General features: G+C 37.1%; 1 protein-coding gene across 5 annotated transcripts in view; it reads left to right on the top strand.

Annotated features, from left to right (window-relative positions):
- Window positions 1-21145, top strand: part of PTPRM (protein tyrosine phosphatase receptor type M) — a 476211-nt gene that overhangs the window by 376137 nt on the left and 78929 nt on the right. For 2 of the 5 annotated variants that reach the window (XM_035564162.2, XM_035564158.2), the window contains 4 exons: window positions 2371-2522; window positions 5079-5153; window positions 5381-5407; window positions 10355-10542. In XM_035564162.2, the coding sequence (XP_035420055.1) occupies window positions 2371-2522; window positions 5079-5153; window positions 5381-5407; window positions 10355-10542 (442 nt within the window). The remainder of the gene's footprint in view (window positions 1-2370; window positions 2523-5078; window positions 5154-5380; window positions 5408-10354; window positions 10543-21145) is intronic. The other 3 variants (XM_050708960.1, XM_035564159.2, XM_035564160.2) reach the window with 2 other exon arrangements.

Here is a 21145-nt window from a genome sequence, read left to right as displayed (position 1 = left end):
ATAGTACTTGAGTGACACTTTGCTGTCTCTGATAAGAAAGAGTTCAAACTACATTATCTAATGGTCCCTCAGAGTTTATGAACTGTGAAGTAATAAGGAACTAGTTCTGCTGTCAATGTAAACTATTGTAGATCAGAAAGGGACTTTTAAATTTCTTCCATTTAAACTCCTTAAATTAAATTAAAATTCAGAAATGAAACCTTTGTTTAGTACAAGTCATTTTTTCTGTCTACCACTGATATTCCAAATGAGAAAATCAGGAGTTAAACTTCACCTACAGGAAGGATGTGAATTGTTATTATTTATTATCTTGACAACAGCCTTACACTCCTCCTTAGCTGGACTTCAGGATTATCATTAGTGAAATCCCTAATAATGAGCATTTATGGACGAGTTTTTGTTGCACATCTAAATGTTTAGTGTAGGATAGAGTCTCACAAGTGGCTGCCATTCAACTGACCATAAGGGCTCTCTGGCTCTCCTTTTCAACATCAGTCACAGTCTGAAGTGTGTTCATGGTGGCTCAAGATAATGCAGGTGACTTCTAGGCTGGGATTAGCAAAAAGACTACTCATAATTGTAGTTACTATAATAGGATTTTAAGGTAGCATACTTTAATCACTTTCGGTCATGGATGCTTGCCCTGATGAATGGAGCTGTAATCCAGCAGCATATTGAGGACCAGATGTGACCCTTAATACTTTTGTATGCAATTACCTAATACTTTTGTATGCAATGACCCTGCGCTTATAATTACTACTATTAACAGTGAGACTTTAGTTTCAAAGCCCTTTAGTTACAGACTAAGATACTGTTGAGCTTGGTACTTTATAGGTACAGAACACAACTGTGGCTCCTGCCCAAAGAGCTTATTATCTAGGTGTGAAGTAAGAGATAGCAGGTAGACAGATGAAGAGCATAGGAAGACTGTGATGCAATATTGATCAGCATAGCGGGCAGTAGTATCAGTACTTTGGCAAGTATGTCTGTAGGCAGGTTTGGAGCAGAATAGTGAGCTTTCAGTAGGGACGTTTATAGAAAGCTCTTCCCATATGCTACTACTGTCAACATGACTGGAAACACACATGCTTGTTTGTAAATCCAGTGGAGGCTGGTATATTTTTTTGTGTGGTGGAAATAGTTTTTTCATACTGAATGAGAGCTAACAAAGAGAAGGGCTTTGAGAGTACAGTTGGTTATGCTTGGTGCAGTAGACCTCAAGAACTGGAAGGAAACATAGACAAGATAATGAGTGTCTATTAGTTTTGGTTGAAGATATTTAAAAGACCTTTCCAGCAGATGGATATGAGCTAGTTCATTATGTTTTTGACAGAGAAAAAGTTACTGAACTTAGATATGAGAAAATCAAAGTCTGTGGAGCAGTCATTTCTGTGCAAAACCCATACTTTGAAGATGCTATACCCAAGGGAATTTGGAAAACTGTAATGAAATCTGTAGGTAATGGCTTGGAGAAAAGCTTAGTCTAAAACAGAGTCGCAGGCCAGGGAAACAAGCCAAATGGATGTAAGATCCATCCTCAGAATCACAGATGTCCTGCAGAACTTGAAGAAAAAATCAGGAGAGCGGTCTTGGACATGTTATTTTTTGATGGTATCTAAGCACAATTAGATCTGGGGGAGACTGGGTGAGATTTTAATTTAGATGGATCTTAAAGAGATAGGTCTGGAAAAGAGAAGTACATATGTCCGAAGCACTTCTGTAGTTTAATGACTCCCTATTATTTTATCAGAATCAAGATCTTGTCTCTGACAGATCATTCCTGCTCAGAAGCAACTAACTCTTGTGCCTAATCCCACTGAAATCAAGACAAGAGTGACAGAAAATCGTCTTTAGAAATGCAAGTCAGTTTGAAATGTCACTTGCTTGTGCAAAGTATGTAAGGGATCAAACACAGAGTATGATGTACAGCTGTATTATGTGTTGTCTCTGAAACAGCTCCGGGTGTTTCTACGCATGTGAAGTGGAAATTGTTACTGATTTGTCAGTCCCAGTGAAATCTTGTCTTCTATCATTTTTATTTATGTATTTAAACAGATGTAGTCACTGATACAGTAGCTCACAGCACCTTTGTATCTGAGTATTACATTTTAATTCAATGGTGCTCATCAGGATTAAGGTGCTGTTCCACCATAAGTCAGGGCATTGGCAACTAGCCCTAGATTGTCAGATGCTGTTTAAAGATGCAAGTGTGAAATCAATTATGTTTTCAGAAAACTAGGAATAATTGCAAATATGTTAATAATATGTTTACAAACTATAATACTGGTCTAAACAACATGAAGACTGTGTCTGCTCACTGGATTTTGTTGTTGTGTTTTTTTTTTCTCTTCTCAACGTTCATTTCTTAAGAAAATTGGCTAAAAAGCGGAAAGAGACATTGAGTAGTACACGGCAGGAAATGACAGTGATGGTGAATTCAATGGATAAAAGCTACACTGAGCAAGGCACCAACTGTGATGAAGCTTTCTCTTTCATGGACACGCACAATCTAAATGGGAGATGTAAGTCTTTTCTTTTCTTTTTCTTTTCCTTTTTCTTTTTCTTTTTTTTTGAAGGTGGAAGAAAGGTGCAAATGGTTTTTAAAATATTTCTCATTACTCAGTCATGGAAAATCCATGGAACCCAGACTCTCCCACTGTGCAACACATTACAGTGTGTATTCGAATGAGCAAGACAGTCAGACATCAAGAATAGACTTCTTTAAAAATAATAAGGATAATTGAGCTTTTTTTTGTCCATCCTTTTCTTCTGCAGAAGAGCAAAGACATTACTGAAACAGCTGTAGTTTTACCTTTCTCCAATTTCTATTATGTTAAAAATGTTATATCCCTCATGCTGTCCCATGTCCTTCAACTGCTATCCCTGCTCACTTTTTTTTTTTGTAGGCAAAATTTATTTTTGAATGCCATAACTTAATAATGGTGATCCAATTGTCTTATTATTTCCAATTCTAGATGATGCTCTTTCTGTTGCTTGTGCAAAGGAAGAACTCAGCTGAATTATCTGCTCTGCAATTTCATAAGAGATTGTTGAAAATTCTGCGTCTTCTTGGATCTACCCTGAAAATAAAAAGAATTTGGGATATATTTTTTTCTCTATTAAAATTTTAGTCAAGGACTTACACCTGTCTGGAGGTTAGCAATGACCAAAGACAGGGACTGCATTAGTTTTTTAGAGCTGTTAAAAAGAATAGAAAAAGAATGACTACGTTCAAAAAACATTCTATTTTTTGTAGTTCTTAAGGAATCTCTTTTTTTTTCTTGTATACCAATGTTTTTTAACATCTTCAGAATTTATCAAAGATTGAATTTCGTTTCAAGTACTGACATTATGAGGCCCAACTCCCACTCTTTAATAATGAGCTTAAGAACTTATCTTTGACGAGCTCAGTTGTACAAACACTCTGTGAGGTTTATACAGTGAGACTTCTCTCAGCATCATTAGGCTCAGAATTTGCAATGTTAATTTGCATTTGTGTTACTTTTGAAATTGCTTTGAAAATATCTTTCAAAAATCTGGCTTGCCATTCTGGTGAGACTATTCCATTGCAGTTAATGAGATCTCTTACTTTTGTAAAGAGATCAAGAGGTTTGACTTCATCTTCTGCCCTCATGGTGTAGTCTTTTAATGGTGTTATTGAATGGTCACAATAACCAAAGAGGCTTCAATGAATTCCTGTGACTACATCCTCTCTTCATGTGAACAAACTTAAATCAACTTGACATTCTTGGCATGTCAAATATTTTACACCAATTGAGGGCTAGAACCTCAAATTCAGACTTTCCATAATAAATGTGGTCACCAGAAGAATTGACTTGACAGTCTTTAGGAAAAAAAATTGTGTAAGACCTTGTTCTCAAGAGATTTAAGGCATTCTTGCTTCCTATAAAAGTTTATTAACCTGGCTGCATTCTGTATCTAGACAGTTTTATTAGCTGCAGCAACCCTGACGTCAGCTAGTCTCTACATCCACACCCAAAAGGAATAGCACTCTGTCCTTTCTGTCCAGTGACTCAGGAGACATAATCAAAGGAAAGCAGTCTCAGATTCACTTTTAGGATAAATGATACTGTCTGGCATCATTTAAACCAGTTTCCATATAACTCCATCTTAATAAGGGGTGGCAACTGTATGCCCTAGAAGATCAACAGCAAAAAAAAAAAAGGCAGATCAAAGCTAGCAGGAGTAATCTCACTGCTTCTCATCCAGCAGATTCTGTCTTCCTTAATTCTGCTTGTTTCCCAAATTCCTGTTAGTCTGCTTATATTCTTATCCAGAATAAACTTACATTCATTGATCTGTGTGAATATCATCAAGCAAACCTACCACAACTAAGGTTGAGTTTGAAAAAGCTTTGCTTAAAAGCCTTTAATGAGTTTTTGGGTGAACATTTCACCCAAAGATAAGGTTAATTCTCTCCTATTGAATGTATCTGTGCTTACAATAGTAATTCATGTGATTTATGTATAACAGGGAATTAACTGAATTTAATTTGTTTCATTGTGTTTTGCTTTTATAAATGTTTAAATCATTAAATACCAATGCCAGCATTGGTGTATGTATCACAGCCTGAAAACCATTGTTAAGCAGAGTGATATTCAGGGCATAATAGTATCTGTGTACACATTATCCACCTGTCTGAACAAATTGAAAAACAATAGAGGAAAAAGGAACTACAGTAGAGTATTTGCATACAGTATTTACTGTATTATTAGGTAAACTTACTAATGATCAAAGCTTCTGTCAAAAGCACCTGTTGTCACCATGATGTCTTTATTAAAGCACCGGTGTTTAGTCTAATCTTGTGATTCGAGAAGTGTATTTGTCATCCCTGATCAAAATGCTTCATCTGATTACATTTCTTTTTAGGGAATTGATCAAATTCAATGAGCCATTTTATTCACTAGACATAGCTGCTTTTCCCTAGGTCCTGATTCCAATGCAACAAACACAACAGGACAGACCCTAAACCAAGTCAATCACACATGCTGTGTCACTCAACTTAAATAGCCACATATCATTTTGCTATCTCTAACTCGCTCTGTTTCTTTTTTCAGCTGTATCTTCACCATCTTCATTTACAATGAAAACTAACACATTGAGCACAACGGTGCCTAACTCTTATTACCCAGGTAACCAATTTTTTTTCTTGGTTTCAACTCTATGGAGACTTTTTCATAACAAAAGCATATTTAATTACATTATTATACTCCTTTCCATGGAAATTTAATAAATATTACATGTAACCAGTTGCTTACAGTGGCTTTCTGAAAGAAAACTCAGGAACATTTATCAATCATTTACTGTTCTCTCTCTCTTTTTACCTTTTCTGCATTGACCTGCTTATGATGTATGACAGATCCATTTGTGCCAACTGCAATTTTAGGTGAGAACATTTCCCTTTATCAAAGTTTATTGCTGAAGTAATTTAGAAAGTCACAGTTCTCGGGATACAGACAATAGTACTCAAAAAGCTGTAGTTTCATGCTCAAGGGAGGGATGGTAGGCTTGTCTACAGTGAGAGTACTAAAGACAGTTATCAGGCTTGATTTCTAGTGTCATAGTGCAAGTCAGGGGAGAAAAAAGAGAAATAATTTTAACAAGTGGATTTGCGAGGAAATGTTTATGCATGTATTTGGAGTGACACAAAAGAATTTGATTATCGCAGCAATTGAAATACTTTCCCTCATTTTTTTCCATTTTTTCTCAGAACTGGAGATGTAACTTCTTAAAAATAACATTTTGTTTCCTAATTAGGCTATTCATGATATAGAAAATCAGACAAAATACAGTTTTGGCCATCCCACCAGCTCATTTCTTCTCACAATGCCACAGTTTCTGACATGATTGTCAAAGAGAAGTTTCAGAGGAGAAGTGGTATTTTGAACAGCTAAATGATAACATGACACTTACAGTAACACAGTTTATTATGCATTAGGTGTCACAGGAATGAAATGAAATGGTAGAACTATAGGTTAAAAACATACAGTTAAAGTATACAGCATTTCCACTGGGAATTTAGAAAAACCTGCTGTTGCCCAATATCAGAAAGAAAGGGGTTTCTGCACAGTAATAAAACTGTAAACGTGAAGCACTATTGCATTTTCAGTGCTGAAGTAATTGACCACATTGTGTCTTGTATTTATTTACGCTTCCCATACTAACTTTAAACAAATTAGGGAGACATTTTAAAGTAATAAAGCAAAATACAGCAATGTGCTGTAGCAAGAACTCAAACTCCAGTGTTAAACCTCTCTATTTACTCCTTTTACTATGACTGATGTTTTTACAAGTATTTTTCCCTGTTCTCCTCTTTTTTCAAATTATTGAAAAAATATAAAACTAATAACTAACTCTAAACTAATTCTTTTCTTTAAACCACAAGTTAAACAGGCTTAAGTAAAAGTAGAGTGAAGCATATAAGAGGTAGAAGTTTAGGAAGATGATTTTTGAAAACTTGTTATTGAAAAGAAGATTTAGCAAAGTGCATTTCAGTGTTTTAACTTTGAGAAGGAACCTGTGCATTTTTATACATTATGTAAATCTGGGAGAAGGTAATGGTAGTGGCTGTAACAATGTAATAATCTGCATGCAAATGAAATTTGCAGTGCCTTTTAACTGCCTGAGACGTTAGATATTTTTGTGTGCTTTAGCATTCATTCAACGCTTCATCCAGTAGCTGTTCTGACCTTGTGGGTGGGCAGGGTAAAAAGTACTATTATCAGGAGAAAAACTTCAAGAGTTTTTCAAGTTAATATTTTCTCTGATTTTTTGGGGGTTTTTTTTTTTTGGTTTGGTTTGGTTTTGGTTTTCAATCCTTTGTCGTGTAGTAATGATGGTAAAAATATTTGTTAGCTTTTTTCCACAAGAAATAATCTCTAAGCAAGCAGTTCAGATAGCAGACAAACACACACTGAAAAATACATATATATGTTTTTATTTGTCCTAAATTTGTAAAATCTTGATTTAGGTTGATATATATTTTATGGTCTAATGCAGCAGCCTGCACTCAGAAAACCTTCCAGTTATTTCACTGTAGAAAATGAATATTTTGGTAACCTTACATGTTAAAAGTTTAGTACCCTTTTATGAGTGATGTCCTATTCAGGCATGATTTATCTCCCAAAAGGTGTTTATAACTGTTTGTATAGGGATACTATTTTATCTCAGGTAAATCAAATCAGCTATGATTGAGTCAGTTGAGGAATATAGCTATTAACTAAAGTGATGGGTTTCTACTGCTGCTAATACCTGCTGTTGCTGTTTTTTAGGCTGTAGGGTCAAGCATGTATTTAGAATTAAATAAACTTTTCAATGTGACCTCCTTGGAAGGCTACAGGTCTGATGAATGGCTGAATTCAGTTTTCAAAGCCAGAAACTGCTAGGAAGTCCACAACACACTTGCCATTTCCAAATTTCTGTATAGCAAGATCTTTGTACTATTCATGCATATTATAAACTTCACCAATTAAAAAAATAAACTGAAAGGTTAATAATTAATGGTAAACTCCTTAACTGGTGCAGAGGGCAACAATCTTACTTCTCAGTTTCAGATATCAGGAAAATTTCATACGCTTGAGGAAAAACTTCCATGCTTATCCTAATAACCTAAGTGAAAGTTTGAGAGCTTAATAAAAGCTTTACATAATAACCATTAAATTTATAGTTGGTGTAGGTCAAAAGTGTAGGTCACGTTTGTCAAGTGCCAGTCATATGTATTTCTGAAAATGGAGAAATAAGAGTGCCATCTCAGAGAACATATTGGGTTGAGTTTGCCTTCAATGCCATAAGTTCATACAACTGGTAAATAAATAAAAGTTGTATTAAAAGTTGTACAAGTGTTGTACAACTGTATGGGAATCAGTAAGTGGAAAGTAGACAAACTGCAATTGTAGGTGTAGTTAAGATGGAGACTCTTCCAATTCCGTACGAGCACTGCAATCTGGAAGAGCTCACCCTTTGAAAAAGAGTGAAAATGCTGAAAAGCTCATGCTACAGTGCTCAAAAACAAACCAAAAAACTATGGCTTCATAATGTACCATAAAAAAAAAAAAAGGAATAAAAGCACTTATAAAAGCACTTTATTTAAAAAAAAAAAAAACTTGAAAAGTTGCTCCCAAAGAAAGCAAACAGAATTAATGCAGCTATAAGAGATAAAGAAGTCAAGATAGGAAAATTAGTCTAAACAAAGGAGCTCATGGGAAAGAAATTCATAAGGATTAAACTGCTGCTTTTATAGGACAAGACCCTACTGTCTGGTAACTTTGTCTTAATCATAGTTACTAAAAGTTTGTGTTAGAGCTTCTCTAGTTTGAGGGGACAAAAAAAAAAAAAAAAAAGAAAAAAGAAAAAAGGCAAACTAACTTTCTAGCCCGCTTCTAAAATAGAAATAAGCCACTCAAAAATCATGATCAGCTTATCAACTTCCTACACTCTTTCTGTCTTTTGTGTCTTAGCCACCTTGTAGTTTTCAGGTGCCATTTCAACAGCAACATACTGTACCTACACTTGTATACCACGTTCCATGCCATGCATCCCAAGGTGCTTTGCAGTACAATTTTATCACACATTAGACAAAAGTTGTCAAATTTTATGACTAAATGATGAATCTGTTTTCCTCTGGATTGGATCAGGTTAGCAAACAAGCAGAAAAAGTAGTGAAATACACATACTCATACCCATAAATTGTTCTCTATTATTTTTGGTTTAGATTTAAATGAACAGTTCATACTGACTGTATGCTTACTGAGGACCAGATTTCATACATCTTGGTATAAGTATCAATTGACAGACCCTGAAATCATTCTTGAAATATGAGCTTTGTGGCTTTAACATCTATTTCCAGTTGTATAACTAAGACCAGAATCTCACCTTGAATGAGATGTGGTAGTATTTTTGGTATGCATAAGAGAATCTGGAATCTTTTCGTACAGAAAATATGAGGAACTTTCTGTTATAATTTATTTAACTTTTGAATGTGAAAATATTTTTAGTGCTTCCTTTTCATATTTTTTACATTTTTTAAAAATAAATATATTATTTTTGTAAACCCCTTGTTTTGGTTAGTATGCTGCCATTGAGGAGTAGTTTGGCAAAGTCGAAGCACTACATTTACGATTTCATTTAAAAATCAAAAACTCTTTGAGATATGCAAAACTATTATTTGGGTAAAAAGTTTGATGATAATTTGACCTCAGAATTTGGGTTGTTTTTTTCTCTTGTCAAGTCTGAACTAATCTTAAGAACTCCATCTAAATAGGAAGAAATTGATACTGCTTCCTTAGGTAGCGTGCACTTTCACATCTGTCCATTTATTGCTAAGTATAAGTTTTGATCTCAGTTACATCTGTGTGAATTGACTCACAGTAAGATACCTTGGTATCAGTACAGTTGATTTGTACAGTGAAACGGAGATCAAAATCTGATTCATTTAGGAAATCACACTGTGAAGACTAAATTACAAACATAAAATTACCTGTAATTATTAATGTAGTACTGTTGCTTATGCCCTGTTTCCTTTTTCTCCTCCTCTTTTTTTCTCCTGATATGTATCTTCTTAAAAGTGCCAATCAATGGTAAGTTGCCCACTTGCCCCACGGAAGAGATGTGGAGGGTTGGGAGAGTACGTGTCTCATAAAAATTTTAACCAACCCACTGGGTTCTCTTGTTTGTTGGCCTGCATGTCAGTTGGCATATAACATTTCATGCCTAATGTGATGGCTCATGATATACTGTGGTCCTAAAGCATGTTCAGCAGCCAGTCAAGACATTTTCCCTGATACGATGATCCTTTGCATTTGTCCTCTTGTAGTTTGTCTCCAAATGTTGTATCAGATCTACATTTCCATTGCAGTCCTAGCTTGATGAAACCATAAGCCATTTTGTGCATCTTTTTATTTTGCTCACTCCAAACATTTGCTCTAAATTTGCAGTTTAAAATATTGCAGTTAACTAATCTAAGACTACAAGTCCTCTTCTGTTCTGTAGGACTTGTTGAAGTTTCAGAATGAAACTTCTTCGCAGCTTAGAACCAAATGCCTAATCTAAAACTCATTTATGATCAGCTAGCATTATTTAAAGCAATATTATAGTTCGGACTGCTCTGCAATGCTTCCATTGTAGAATCATGGAATTTGCCTCATTCCAATTAGTCTTGCAATTTCCCTGTGTAAACTGCTCCATGGATTTACTGTTCTTCTGGCATATAGCCTTCACAGACAGAAGCAATGTTGATGGTGTCAGATTTCTGCCATTCCTCTAGAAATCTGTGTAATTTGTATTTTTGTTAATAAGTGAAAATGAGCCAGTACATTATGAGATACTCTTTTCCTAGATGAAACCCATACGATGGTCAGTGACACAAGCAGCCTGGTTCAATCCCATACCTACAAGAAGCGAGATCCGGTGGATGTTCCTTACCAGACTGGACAGCTTCATCCAGCCATCCGTGTAGCTGACTTGCTACAGCACATCACCCAAATGAAGTGTGCAGAAGGCTATGGATTTAAAGAGGAGTATGAAGTAAGTGTCAGGTCTAATGATCTGATTATTATGTCTTCTGCACTGTCGGCTTTATCTGTCTGGTACCTGTACCACTGAACAGGTGAGAAATAATTACTCAACCCAGAACAGGAGAACAGGAGAAATAATTACTCAATCCAGTAAGCCAGCTGCTGTGTGAGGGAAGATATTGAATGGAAAGAATCACGTCTATAGTGAGCAAAGTTTCTGATAGAAACAAGGCAGGGTGAAGAGTGAGAAGTATAACCTTTCTTGGAAATCTCTGCCTAATTCTAATTGCCTTAAGGCGTATATTGAAAAAACAGGCCCGCTAGTTTTCTCCTGAAACTTGGCCATATTTTTTCTTCTGCTACTCTCTAATCACAGTTGCTCTGTGATAGTTTGGATATCAAGTTCTACAAGCAGTATTTCTCACAGTATGTGAGAATGTACATGATATAATGTACATGATGTACATGATGAATGGTATTCATCATGGCGAGGAAGTACGTAAATATTCAGAGAATATTCACAGTGCTATAAAGTGTATTCTGTGCTTCTGTGCTTCCTGAACCTTTTCTCACTGTCTGGAGAACCCGGAATATCTAATCCTCATTATTTTTCATATGAATTTACGGCTTCTCTTTGTGTAGGTTTTGTTTGTTTGGTTTGGTTTGTGTTTTTTTCTTATTATTTTTTATTCAGCTCCTGTTTCTTCATTTCATGCTACAGTGACCTGTTCCTCCCTGTTACCGTGTGTGTTTTAAATGTCATGAACACTACATCCTGGCAAAGACTGTAGGAATACAACATCATTGCACTGCAGATCTTGTCTTACTTGTGAAATGAGTCAGTTTGTATAGGAAAAAGGCAAAACACAAGCAGACCTTGCTGTCCTGCCCAAAACTATGGGTAATAGACCTGCCTTCAAAAGTTTAGTTACGTTGAAGAGTCTCAAGAACATACCACTCCACATCCAAATCACATAGCAGATTGGGTAGATAATGACAGGACACAGTCTTAAACTCAAAGAGGACAGATTTTGATTAGACATTAGGAAGAAATTCTTCACTCACAGGCTGGTGAGGCACTGGAACAGGCTGCCCAGACAAGTTGTGGATGCCCCATCCCTGGAGGTGTTCAAGGCCGGGTTGGATGGGGCCTTGGCCTGCCTGATCTAGTGGGTGGCATCCCTGCCCATGGCAGGGGGGGGTTGGAACCAGGTGATCTTTAAGGTCCCTTCCAACACAAGCCATTCTATGCTTCTGTGATCTCAGCCTGGGTTCCTTGTCTAATGTGAGTGTGGTTTTGAGACCCTTTGAAATCTGCCAGGTCTTAATTTTAATTGCTAGAACATAAAAATGAATGTCATTTGTCCACTTTTCTGTCTTTTAGCTCAGAGCTTCAGGGTTTTATTCATGTAAATGGTTTTCATATACATGAATAGGATAGAATGGTTATAGTGAGTAGTGTTTCTCCTAAGGTTACGGTTCAGTAGATTTGAACCCAGATAACAAGTAGCATAAAAATATTACTTCACAGAGGAAAAATACGTAAGATTGGTCCACAGGGTTGGACTACATATCATAAAAATTGTCATAGGAATGTGTGAGAATTTGTGAAACAATTTTTGATTGCTCAGGTACGAAGTTGCACTCCATAAGAACTTGTAGAGTCTGATCTGTAGGCATATTTGAAGCTGTCATCTCAAAACATTCTGATAACTTTTAATACTTTATATGGATTGTGATCTAAGATGATATCATCAGTCTAAAAAATAATGATAACTGTTCCCTGTGCTGTGGTCCAGGAAAGGAATAGTGACCACCAGCAGCCCACCTCCATGTTCAAGTAGTGTTCATTTGTCTATGGAGGGACTTGCCCAAATTGCACTGCATCTCCAGTACACAGTCCTAAATTTTCTTTCCTTGGAAACTAGGATGTGAGAAATCAGAGGAACAGGTGTAAATGGCTCTTGCTGTGATGTGACAATGGCATAGCCAGTGAGAAGCAGAGTGATACAGATGTGATTTTAACTCTGTCTTCTCAAAGGAGAAACCAGGAAAAAAGATCCCTTCTCATTCTTTCATCTGATAGAAAGAGAAGGGAGTAGGACAACCAGTAGAAATCATTTAAATTACTTCCACCCTGCAGGGCAAGCAACATTTTCTGTTTTGGGCATGCACAGATATGCACTGCCCTAGAGACTCAAGAATCCATGCTGAAGTTTTGAAGGCAGTTTTGAAGGCATCATTACTAATATATTGCTGAGTTTTTACAAGTGTGCATATTGCTTCCTCTTTGCAAGAAATGTTTTTTTTGGTGGTTTGTTGTGCATTGTCATGCCAACTTCACGTTATAAAAACTGCTTAAATATGTAATCGTTTAAATTGATGTTTGTAGTATTATACTTTCAAAGCCCATGCTTCAGGCCCTTTCCAAAGTCACTTATGACAATTTTTTTCCTCTCAAATGTAGAAAACAATTAATTCCCAGAAGGAGCTAATCACTTGTCAACTTTCATTTGTGCTGCTGACTTAAACAAGTTTGTTCCTTTGAGTTTTTTATGACACTGTTATTTAAAAATGATAGAATTGAAAATTCTTGTCTTTGGAAAAGATTTGCTCATCAGCCAAAGCCTTTTATATCAGCATTAAGCCTAGAGGAAAGCTACAATTAATTTCTTTAAAAAAGAAGACTAAAATGGAATTTATAATGCAACCAATGACATGGCTTTTTAAACTAGTGGATCAAATGATGCTACAGAGAAACAGTTTCCAGGAAAATCACTTAATTTTGAGCTTATCAAGCTGAGGAATGGCATCCCATTACAGACAGTAGGTATAGTCATGACTAATGACAGTAGCTGCAATACATTAGGGTGCAGTGTGTTAGTAGAGGAAGGGGGACTTAAAATATTGCAGCTGCATCTGAAAAAGTCTGCTTTGTATAGGGAAATCATTTATAATGAGTGAACCATAACAAGCTGAATATTTGAGGGTTTTATCCACTGACTACTGCAATATTGCTTTTGTTCCTCCATATGCAGTGGAAAACTGCCCAGTATGTTCTAGCACTAAGTTTGAGAATCTCTTTGTTTTTGCTGCTGTCAGACTGATACTGTCCTCTTTACAAGGTTGAACTAGTCAACAGAAGAACTTTTTCCTTATAAATTATCAGAAGGATAACTGTCCAGGTGAAAAGGAAGAAACAGTTAGGCAGGGAATTTGTTTTGAATGAAGTCTCATAGAGGATTTTTGCTCTAACAAGACAGCAGGATTATATAGTCTCAGCAGGGAAAGGGTTTGAATCAGGAGAAATTCATACAGGATTCATTCTGAAAATAAAAATGTTGAACTGATCAGAAAGTGAAGTAGCACACTACCCACTAGCAGCACTTCAGAGGAGTGAAAGGATACGGTGAACTCAGTTATAAGTGCTTTAAAATAAAACTTCATAATTAGGACCACAGTTCACAATAATTAGGGCAATAGTTCACCATCTAAGCACATCTATGTAGTTTTAAGTCCTGTTAGCTTCATAGATGAGTTTTTGGAGTAACATAACAGACACAAAGGAAAAAGGTTGAAAATTCATCTTTAGGCGATGGCAGGCTAGTACTTAATCAGTCTCTGCTCAACTCTGCAATATGATTGCCCACTTGAGATGCAGAGTACCCTTAGGTCCCAGTGTACAGAGAGGCTCGAGAGAACGCAGCGCTTGGCAGAATGGTGCCCTTTTGTTCTCCTTCTGGAAGGAGCTGAGATACTTTGGCTCTCAGCACTGAAAAGGTTGTGCTTGAATATTAGCAGGGAAGCATCCCGCAGCCCGGTCGTGCTCCTGCTGTGGCATTTGTGGAGATTCCTGTTCCCTAAAGCAGGATCAGGCCCTGAACCTAGGCCTCAGCAGCACATCGGTAACAAGTACACCACCCATTTTCCCATGTGTTTCTCAGGTGTGGAAATAGCATGGACACTTTTCTGTCAGCTGTGGACTCAAATGCAGGCCTTCATTTATGGCCTGGTGGAGTGTGAATGATTGAAAGGGATTGCACAGAAACCCTTAAACTCTGGGAAATTTCCACACAGCTCGTCTACAGTAGATCTTTAAAATCCTTTCTAACCCCTGCCAGACCCTTTAGAAAGGAAAGGTTTTGGCTTAGCTCCAGCAATGTTAGATTGACAGAGTAACATTGTCCTGATTTCAACGCCTCCCCCCACTAATTGTGCATTATTTTAGCTGCTCCCCACTTCTAGAGCATGAAAGCTTTTACTCGTCATGGAGTAGACACTTTCCTTATCTCCTTTATGCATTACAAAAACAAATAGGAAAGGAGGATGGAAGTGGTCTCTACAGCCGATTGCTTTTTTTGTCCTTACACCTGCTGCCTATTTAGACTTTGTAGTTTCACAGGGCTTTACACTGTATCATTTCAGAAAGACAGGTATCTGTCAAAAGGCCTTAAACACATTGCTGCAAGAAGTGAATTCAACTCCTTCCTAAGCAGTTGGAGTAGGCTACTGGAGGCCAGCAGAGCTTAGCACAGCTAGGGTAGAAACAGAGGCATTCATTCAAACTTATTGTTTTAAATAAGATTTATTTTAAAACCTATTTTTGAATCTTTCAATCAGCAAAAAAAAAATTGTGCCTATTCAGTGTAAATTGGTTCTTTGCCAAATTAAGCTCTGTTGACATAAGACAGTCTCAAATCGATTTCGGAGTGTCCACACAAGAGCTTGGACTGGTTTAGCTGAATTGATTTAAAAACACACCTTTAATTAAACCAGTGCAACTTTGTGTAGATAAAGCCTTGCAAAATCAATTCCACATTATGTTCCATGACAGGGACTTCTGAGCTTCCATTATGTCAAAAACAGAGGTTCCTTTGAAAAGCCAGGATTTGCAAAGGGTATCCTTCTCAGATCAGCCTCACTTACTGTCACTAACAGCACTGTGTCGATAACAGAGTTTAAAAAAGGCTCCTCCGTGTAGCTTTAACCTTAAAGCCTTTACCCCCACTGTCTCTCTCCTTCCTTCTCTTCCCTTCCTGTCACACGTTTCCTTTCTCAAAGTTTTGTGGCCGTTCAGCTGTTTCAGTCAAGAAACAATTTTATACTGGTATCATTAAACCCATACTGTTCTGAATTTGGTGGAGTTATACACTGTCAAAATACACTGTACTGATCATGCCCCTTTTATGCTGCATAGTCTCCACTCCAAGGGGTTGCATCAATGTAACTATATTAATCTCTAAATCACTGCAGTTAGATAGACGGATACCTATGTGGATACAGGCTCAGAGGGCCTATCAAGGTCAGGAACATGAAATATATAATCTAATGTATGTTAAACAATTCATTTTCTTTTAGCACTTCTTAACACCTATTATAGGTTGGTAGCAGTATTTTAAAGCAGGTTACCTGGTAATGGTCACTGTTCAGTTATACCTTGGGGGATTGTGGTCAAAGGTGATCACAAAAAATGGATAATTGAAGAGGATTTGGAAGTGAGTGTTGAGAATAATGGACAGTATGAAAGAAATCCTGTCTTCATAGCAACATATTCGTTGAAATGGAACTTCAAAAGATGCATAGGTAGATATGCTGACTGTCAATAAAAACAAAGAGTTTTTCACTCAGTGTGCTGCTGGTCAGTGAAATATCTGGAATAGTAAAAAAACAGCCTTAAAAACAGGAAACAAAACAAGAAAAAAAATCCTCTAAAACCAGCATAAATCTTGGGGTTTGGGAGCAGAAAATATTGCAGGCAAGTTTTTCATGAACGAAGTTTACCCCATAGTTACCCACTTAAGATTTTGCTTTCTCTAGACCACTGTTAGATAAATGTCTGACATAAGACAGAAACCTGATAGTTTCCTTTTTTTTCTGTCATGCAAATGCACAACAGACTTGAATCCTGTCACCCCAACCCATTGCTCTGCAGCTTTTCTTTCTTTCTTCTTGTTTCCAGCTGGAAGACAAATGCCATGCCACATGAAACTTATAAGTCCTTTGCTCTGGGGTCCCTGTTCAGAAATCTTGGGAATAGTAGGAGAAATAAGTGTTTTGCTGATGTTAGGTTGATATCGCTACTGAGAGAACCCAGTTGGTGCTGTTTGTTCCACGTTCATTCATTGCGCCTGCAACTGGCCTGTCTCTCCTCCAACCTGTACATTTTTATCATGCCTTTTCCCTGATTTTATTTGATATTCTGCACCACCAGCTGAGGCAGTCAATACCAAAATCAGTGCAGGTTATTTTCTATCCCGCAAGACACAAAGTACAAAGAATGCAAAAAGGCTCTGGAACATTGGGTGGGAATGGGGGCATTAGTACACAGTACAAATACATGAAGGACATCATCTGTGTCCTTCAGAACTGGGAGAAAGGTAACTGTTAGTTTCTCTTTCCTTTGTCTTTCTGTTTTTGTAATAACAAGAAAAGTCATCAGAAACTGGAAACCTGATAGAAATCAAAACATAAGTAAAATAGTGGGAATTTGTCCTGTGAAAATGGTGCGGAAAATTGTTGGATATACTCATCTGTAGTGATAATTACTATTATTTTTTGTGAAATCTCATCTGTTTAGATGGGGCTGAGAACAATCACCTGAATGCCCAGTGACATCTTTAATACCAGGAAGCTGCAGTGGTCTGATTATAGGCGATATAAGTAATCTCTCCCATGCACAATGAAGGATAACCATGGCTTATGGTGATACAAAGGTTTTTATGTAAGATAGCTATTGTTTTATCAAAGGACTGTGTTCAGAACACCCTAGTTTTTTTCAGGTTGTCACAGAATCATCAGCAGCCTTCTATGAATCTCAGGTAACTTGTTCCTGCATGGGTTCCAGACTCGTGGACCTTGGAAGCCTTGGCACTGAAGAGATCATATATAGGGATGTCAAAAGCAATAGTAAAACCAAGCAGGCACCATGTCCATAAACCATGTTTTGGTTTGGAAGTACTAAGGTACTTCAGATCAATACCAAACTGTTGAAATAAAGTCATCCCAAACCAGAAGCAACATTTGCTAATAAATAACTCGCATAGTTAGTGACTCAGCTTCCCAGTGCATGCAATATTCCTTTAATTCTTTAATAAATGTCACAGCAGACAAGGTAGCTTGAGTTGTTTATCTGCAGGAATCAACTAATAACAATTTTAGCCAGATGGCAGTTGATAAGAGTTTGTTTGTTTCGGTTCAGAGACACTTTCATTTTGCTAAATATGTCGGTTTCTAAGCCAGTTTTATGTGATTTTGAATCTATCCTTAATAGCTGTGAATTTCTGCTTTTTAACAGATTTTGAATGTATGAAAAGTGCCCTCACAGTACTTAGTATCATTCACATGGCACTGCCTTCCTGCCCTGTGCTGCAGTATGGCTCACTGCACAGTGATCAAGGTGTCCTAGGAGTTTCTAAATCTCTCTTTTCTCCCACTCTTCCTAAATGCCTTCTCCTCCAGTTTAAATAGATGTGCACTTATATGTGGAAGCAGCTTTCTGGTTTGTTTTTGTTTAAGCAGGCTTAATTAGAATTTATTCTTACCACAGATTATAGATTTAGGCAGGTCGTGGCTTCATTACAAAGGCTTTGGGGTTTTATCTGTTTGAATAATAAAATTGCGGAGGAGTATATACTAGAATGCTTCCATATCCTTAGGATTACTTTCAGTGCCGTGTAGGCGGCTGTTTGCTCATGCTGTGACATGGCTGGTTTTTGGTACTGATTACTCTGTGAGTTACTTGGGTGTGGACCTCTGGTTTTCCTCTCCTTAGTAGCCCGAACACTGAACTGTACTATATGACCTTAGGCAGCCAAGATGCCTAACAAGAACAAGGATGCCTAATTCATCCCAGTGTTTTTCTCTGTGTGGTTCTACCAGAGTCTTGTATGTAAAGTAAAGTTTAGGATGTGTCCTAAGAAAAGTCTACTAGCTTTTAAGTACATCTTTCGTAACGATTGCATCCCTTTAGGCAATGACAGTTAAAACAAGACACTAATAACTGAACGCAGTTTGTTTTTATGTAGGAGCTCTGGCAGCTATTTTAATAGCAGTCTCTGCCCCTGCTGAGTCTAGTGGTCCTGTTGCATGTGGTGGTAATCACATTATGAATGAATACAAACATTATCGATAAAAAACAGGCTGTAACCTGTCAATGTCATGGTCCTGAAGATGTCCTGGGACTCTTGTCCATGTTTGGGTGTTTAGCAGACATTCCTTTCATATGTCAACATAACTGGCCTCGACATCAAAAAGTGATTTAAAGCATGATAAACACCGCTGATGCTATTCCTGATCTATAATGGGTGAGTCTACTTAAGTATTTAAAATGCAACCATTTCAGTTGTTGCATACAGTTTTGTGGATGTTCCTCATGTCCTTTATTATCACACAGCAATAAACTTTAAATGTAGCTTAGAAAGATTTTTTATTGTTTTTGTTTGCTTTTTAGTAGTTTCTTCCCCATCTTCAGTCCAGTTGCCACAGCAGTCTTTCAAAACTTACTTTACTTTTGCACCCCTTTTTCCTGAACTTTGACTCCCTCATTAGGATCCTATATTCTCTGCAGGCATTGCAAGATCTTGCTCAATTTCTTCTGGAAAGATTTGTAGGCATGTGTAATGCCAAATTGGAGCAATAAAAGAAATAGCTTCCAAGTTTCGCTGACTGTTGTCAACTTGGCAGCAAGCAGAACTTTTGAAATCCAGTATCCACATCTGATAACTCCAAGTAATTAACACAGGGGTTGTGCTTTTTTTTTTTTTAATGGGAAGAATCAACATTTTCCGTTGTGCTGTTTCCTCATGTGTTTTGGATGTATGCAGATGCATATGTTTATTCTTTAATAACCCCAACGCTCTCACATCACTCCACTATTTTAGCATGTGAAATCTGTCACATCGTTATTCTCCAGCCTGCCCTGTCTTCTTCCCCTTTGGCAGCCACAGGTTGAGAAACTGTCCAGCTATACTAAGCAGACTTCTCAGAATATATTTTACTCTGGCTGTCTGTTAGGCAAGTCATTTTTGCTGCATGATCTTGATACTATGCTTTTGCTAGTATCAAATCTATGCTGTGTACCTTTTCAAATTAGGGTTCAGTTTCAGATTTAGCCAATCTATGCACCATTATGGGTTACTGAACACCACGGTAGGAAACTAAATGAGGGCACTGAACTTAATTTCACTCACAAAATGAGATTCCAGAGGGAAATCTGCAAGAGCAGCTCTAACTCTCAGAGCTCTAAGGTGATAGGTTAAACTTTCTAAATGCTTGTGACAAGTAGGATTCGAAAGAAAGAAAAGTTTTTGAAACTATATGCTGTATATTTGCACCAGACTCTTATTAATTATTCAGATAAGACATTGAATATTTGATCAGAATCTGTAATCCCTTCCTCAGTTAACATATTATTTGCTTTTGAAAACTGCTGATGTACCATACTTTTCCCCACTGCACCTGCAAAAATGAATTGGTCCAATTTATGTGCACAGAATAATATATTGTGCTTTAGTGTTCAAGATATTATTCATTATTTCCTACTCATATAAGCCTCCTTACGTCCTTCATATTTTATTAGTGCCCTTTAAAAAGACATAAAAAATGAGTCATGTAGTTATTCCATTTTAAATTATGCAAATGATGTTAAATGCAATTATAATCTATTCTTTATTAATTATAAATACACCCTATGTGTTTTCCATGGCTTGTATTTATTTGCTACAAATAATTACGCATTTTAGTCCATTGCTGGTTTCACGACCAGATCATTAGTATTGGCTGTTTGTAGTGAGAATAACACTTTTCAAATCAAGTTAGCATAATTTAGCTATTAGGAGTTTTAATTTAGCATCAGCTTATCCACAATATACCTAAAATATGCATAATTTTCTACAAGGCATTTGTTTTAAGTAAGTTGAAATAGCCATTATGAATTTTTCAAGAAATGCAAAATTGTATTCTTCTGTAGCCTATGGCTTGGTGTATCTTTTAAAGAAGTTTACTAACTAGAACAGAAGACTTTTTCTTATACTTTTGCTATAGTGCTTTAGCAATTGTTCTGTTAATGGAACAGATGATCCTGCACTTCTCAGCAGGAATGATTTCTTTGTTACAACATACTTGTTGTAGGCCCAGATAGGCCCAGAAAATTCTGTAGGATTCATTAAGTACACTGAAATTGTGGCAGGCTGTAGGTGGGCATGGCACAGTGGGTTAGCAAGCCTCCTTTTTCCCCTCAAGTTTCTTGCCATCATCTCTGTCCAGCTCTTGCATGTCTCTTGAGAGGCTGAGAGCAGCTGGCACGTCAGGCAGCCATGAGAAAGATGAGGTCAGGCAGAGAGAAAGATGAGGAAGGCAACTATGAAATAAAACTGGCCCCTGGGCCAAAGGTGGTGGGGAAATGGGAGAGTCTGTGGAAATAAGGCAGCTCAGGAGGAGGGCAGAAGGAAAAACAGGCTGGCTTTGGGGACTTGCTTAATACTGTCAGTGAGAGAACTCAGTATTTCTGAAATGATATGATGGTAGCATCTACCATGGAGAATTGTTGGAGTTAGTGGGTTTGCAGCTTGGTTCAGGACTGATGGAAATTCCTAATATTGGCACTTCTTCACAAG

This window comes from Cygnus atratus, chromosome 2, assembly GCF_013377495.2.
Source record: "Cygnus atratus isolate AKBS03 ecotype Queensland, Australia chromosome 2, CAtr_DNAZoo_HiC_assembly, whole genome shotgun sequence".
NCBI lineage: Eukaryota > Metazoa > Chordata > Aves > Anseriformes > Anatidae > Cygnus > Cygnus atratus.
Note: the sequence above shows the minus strand (reverse complement) of the source record. Positions and strands in the feature narration are given on the sequence as shown.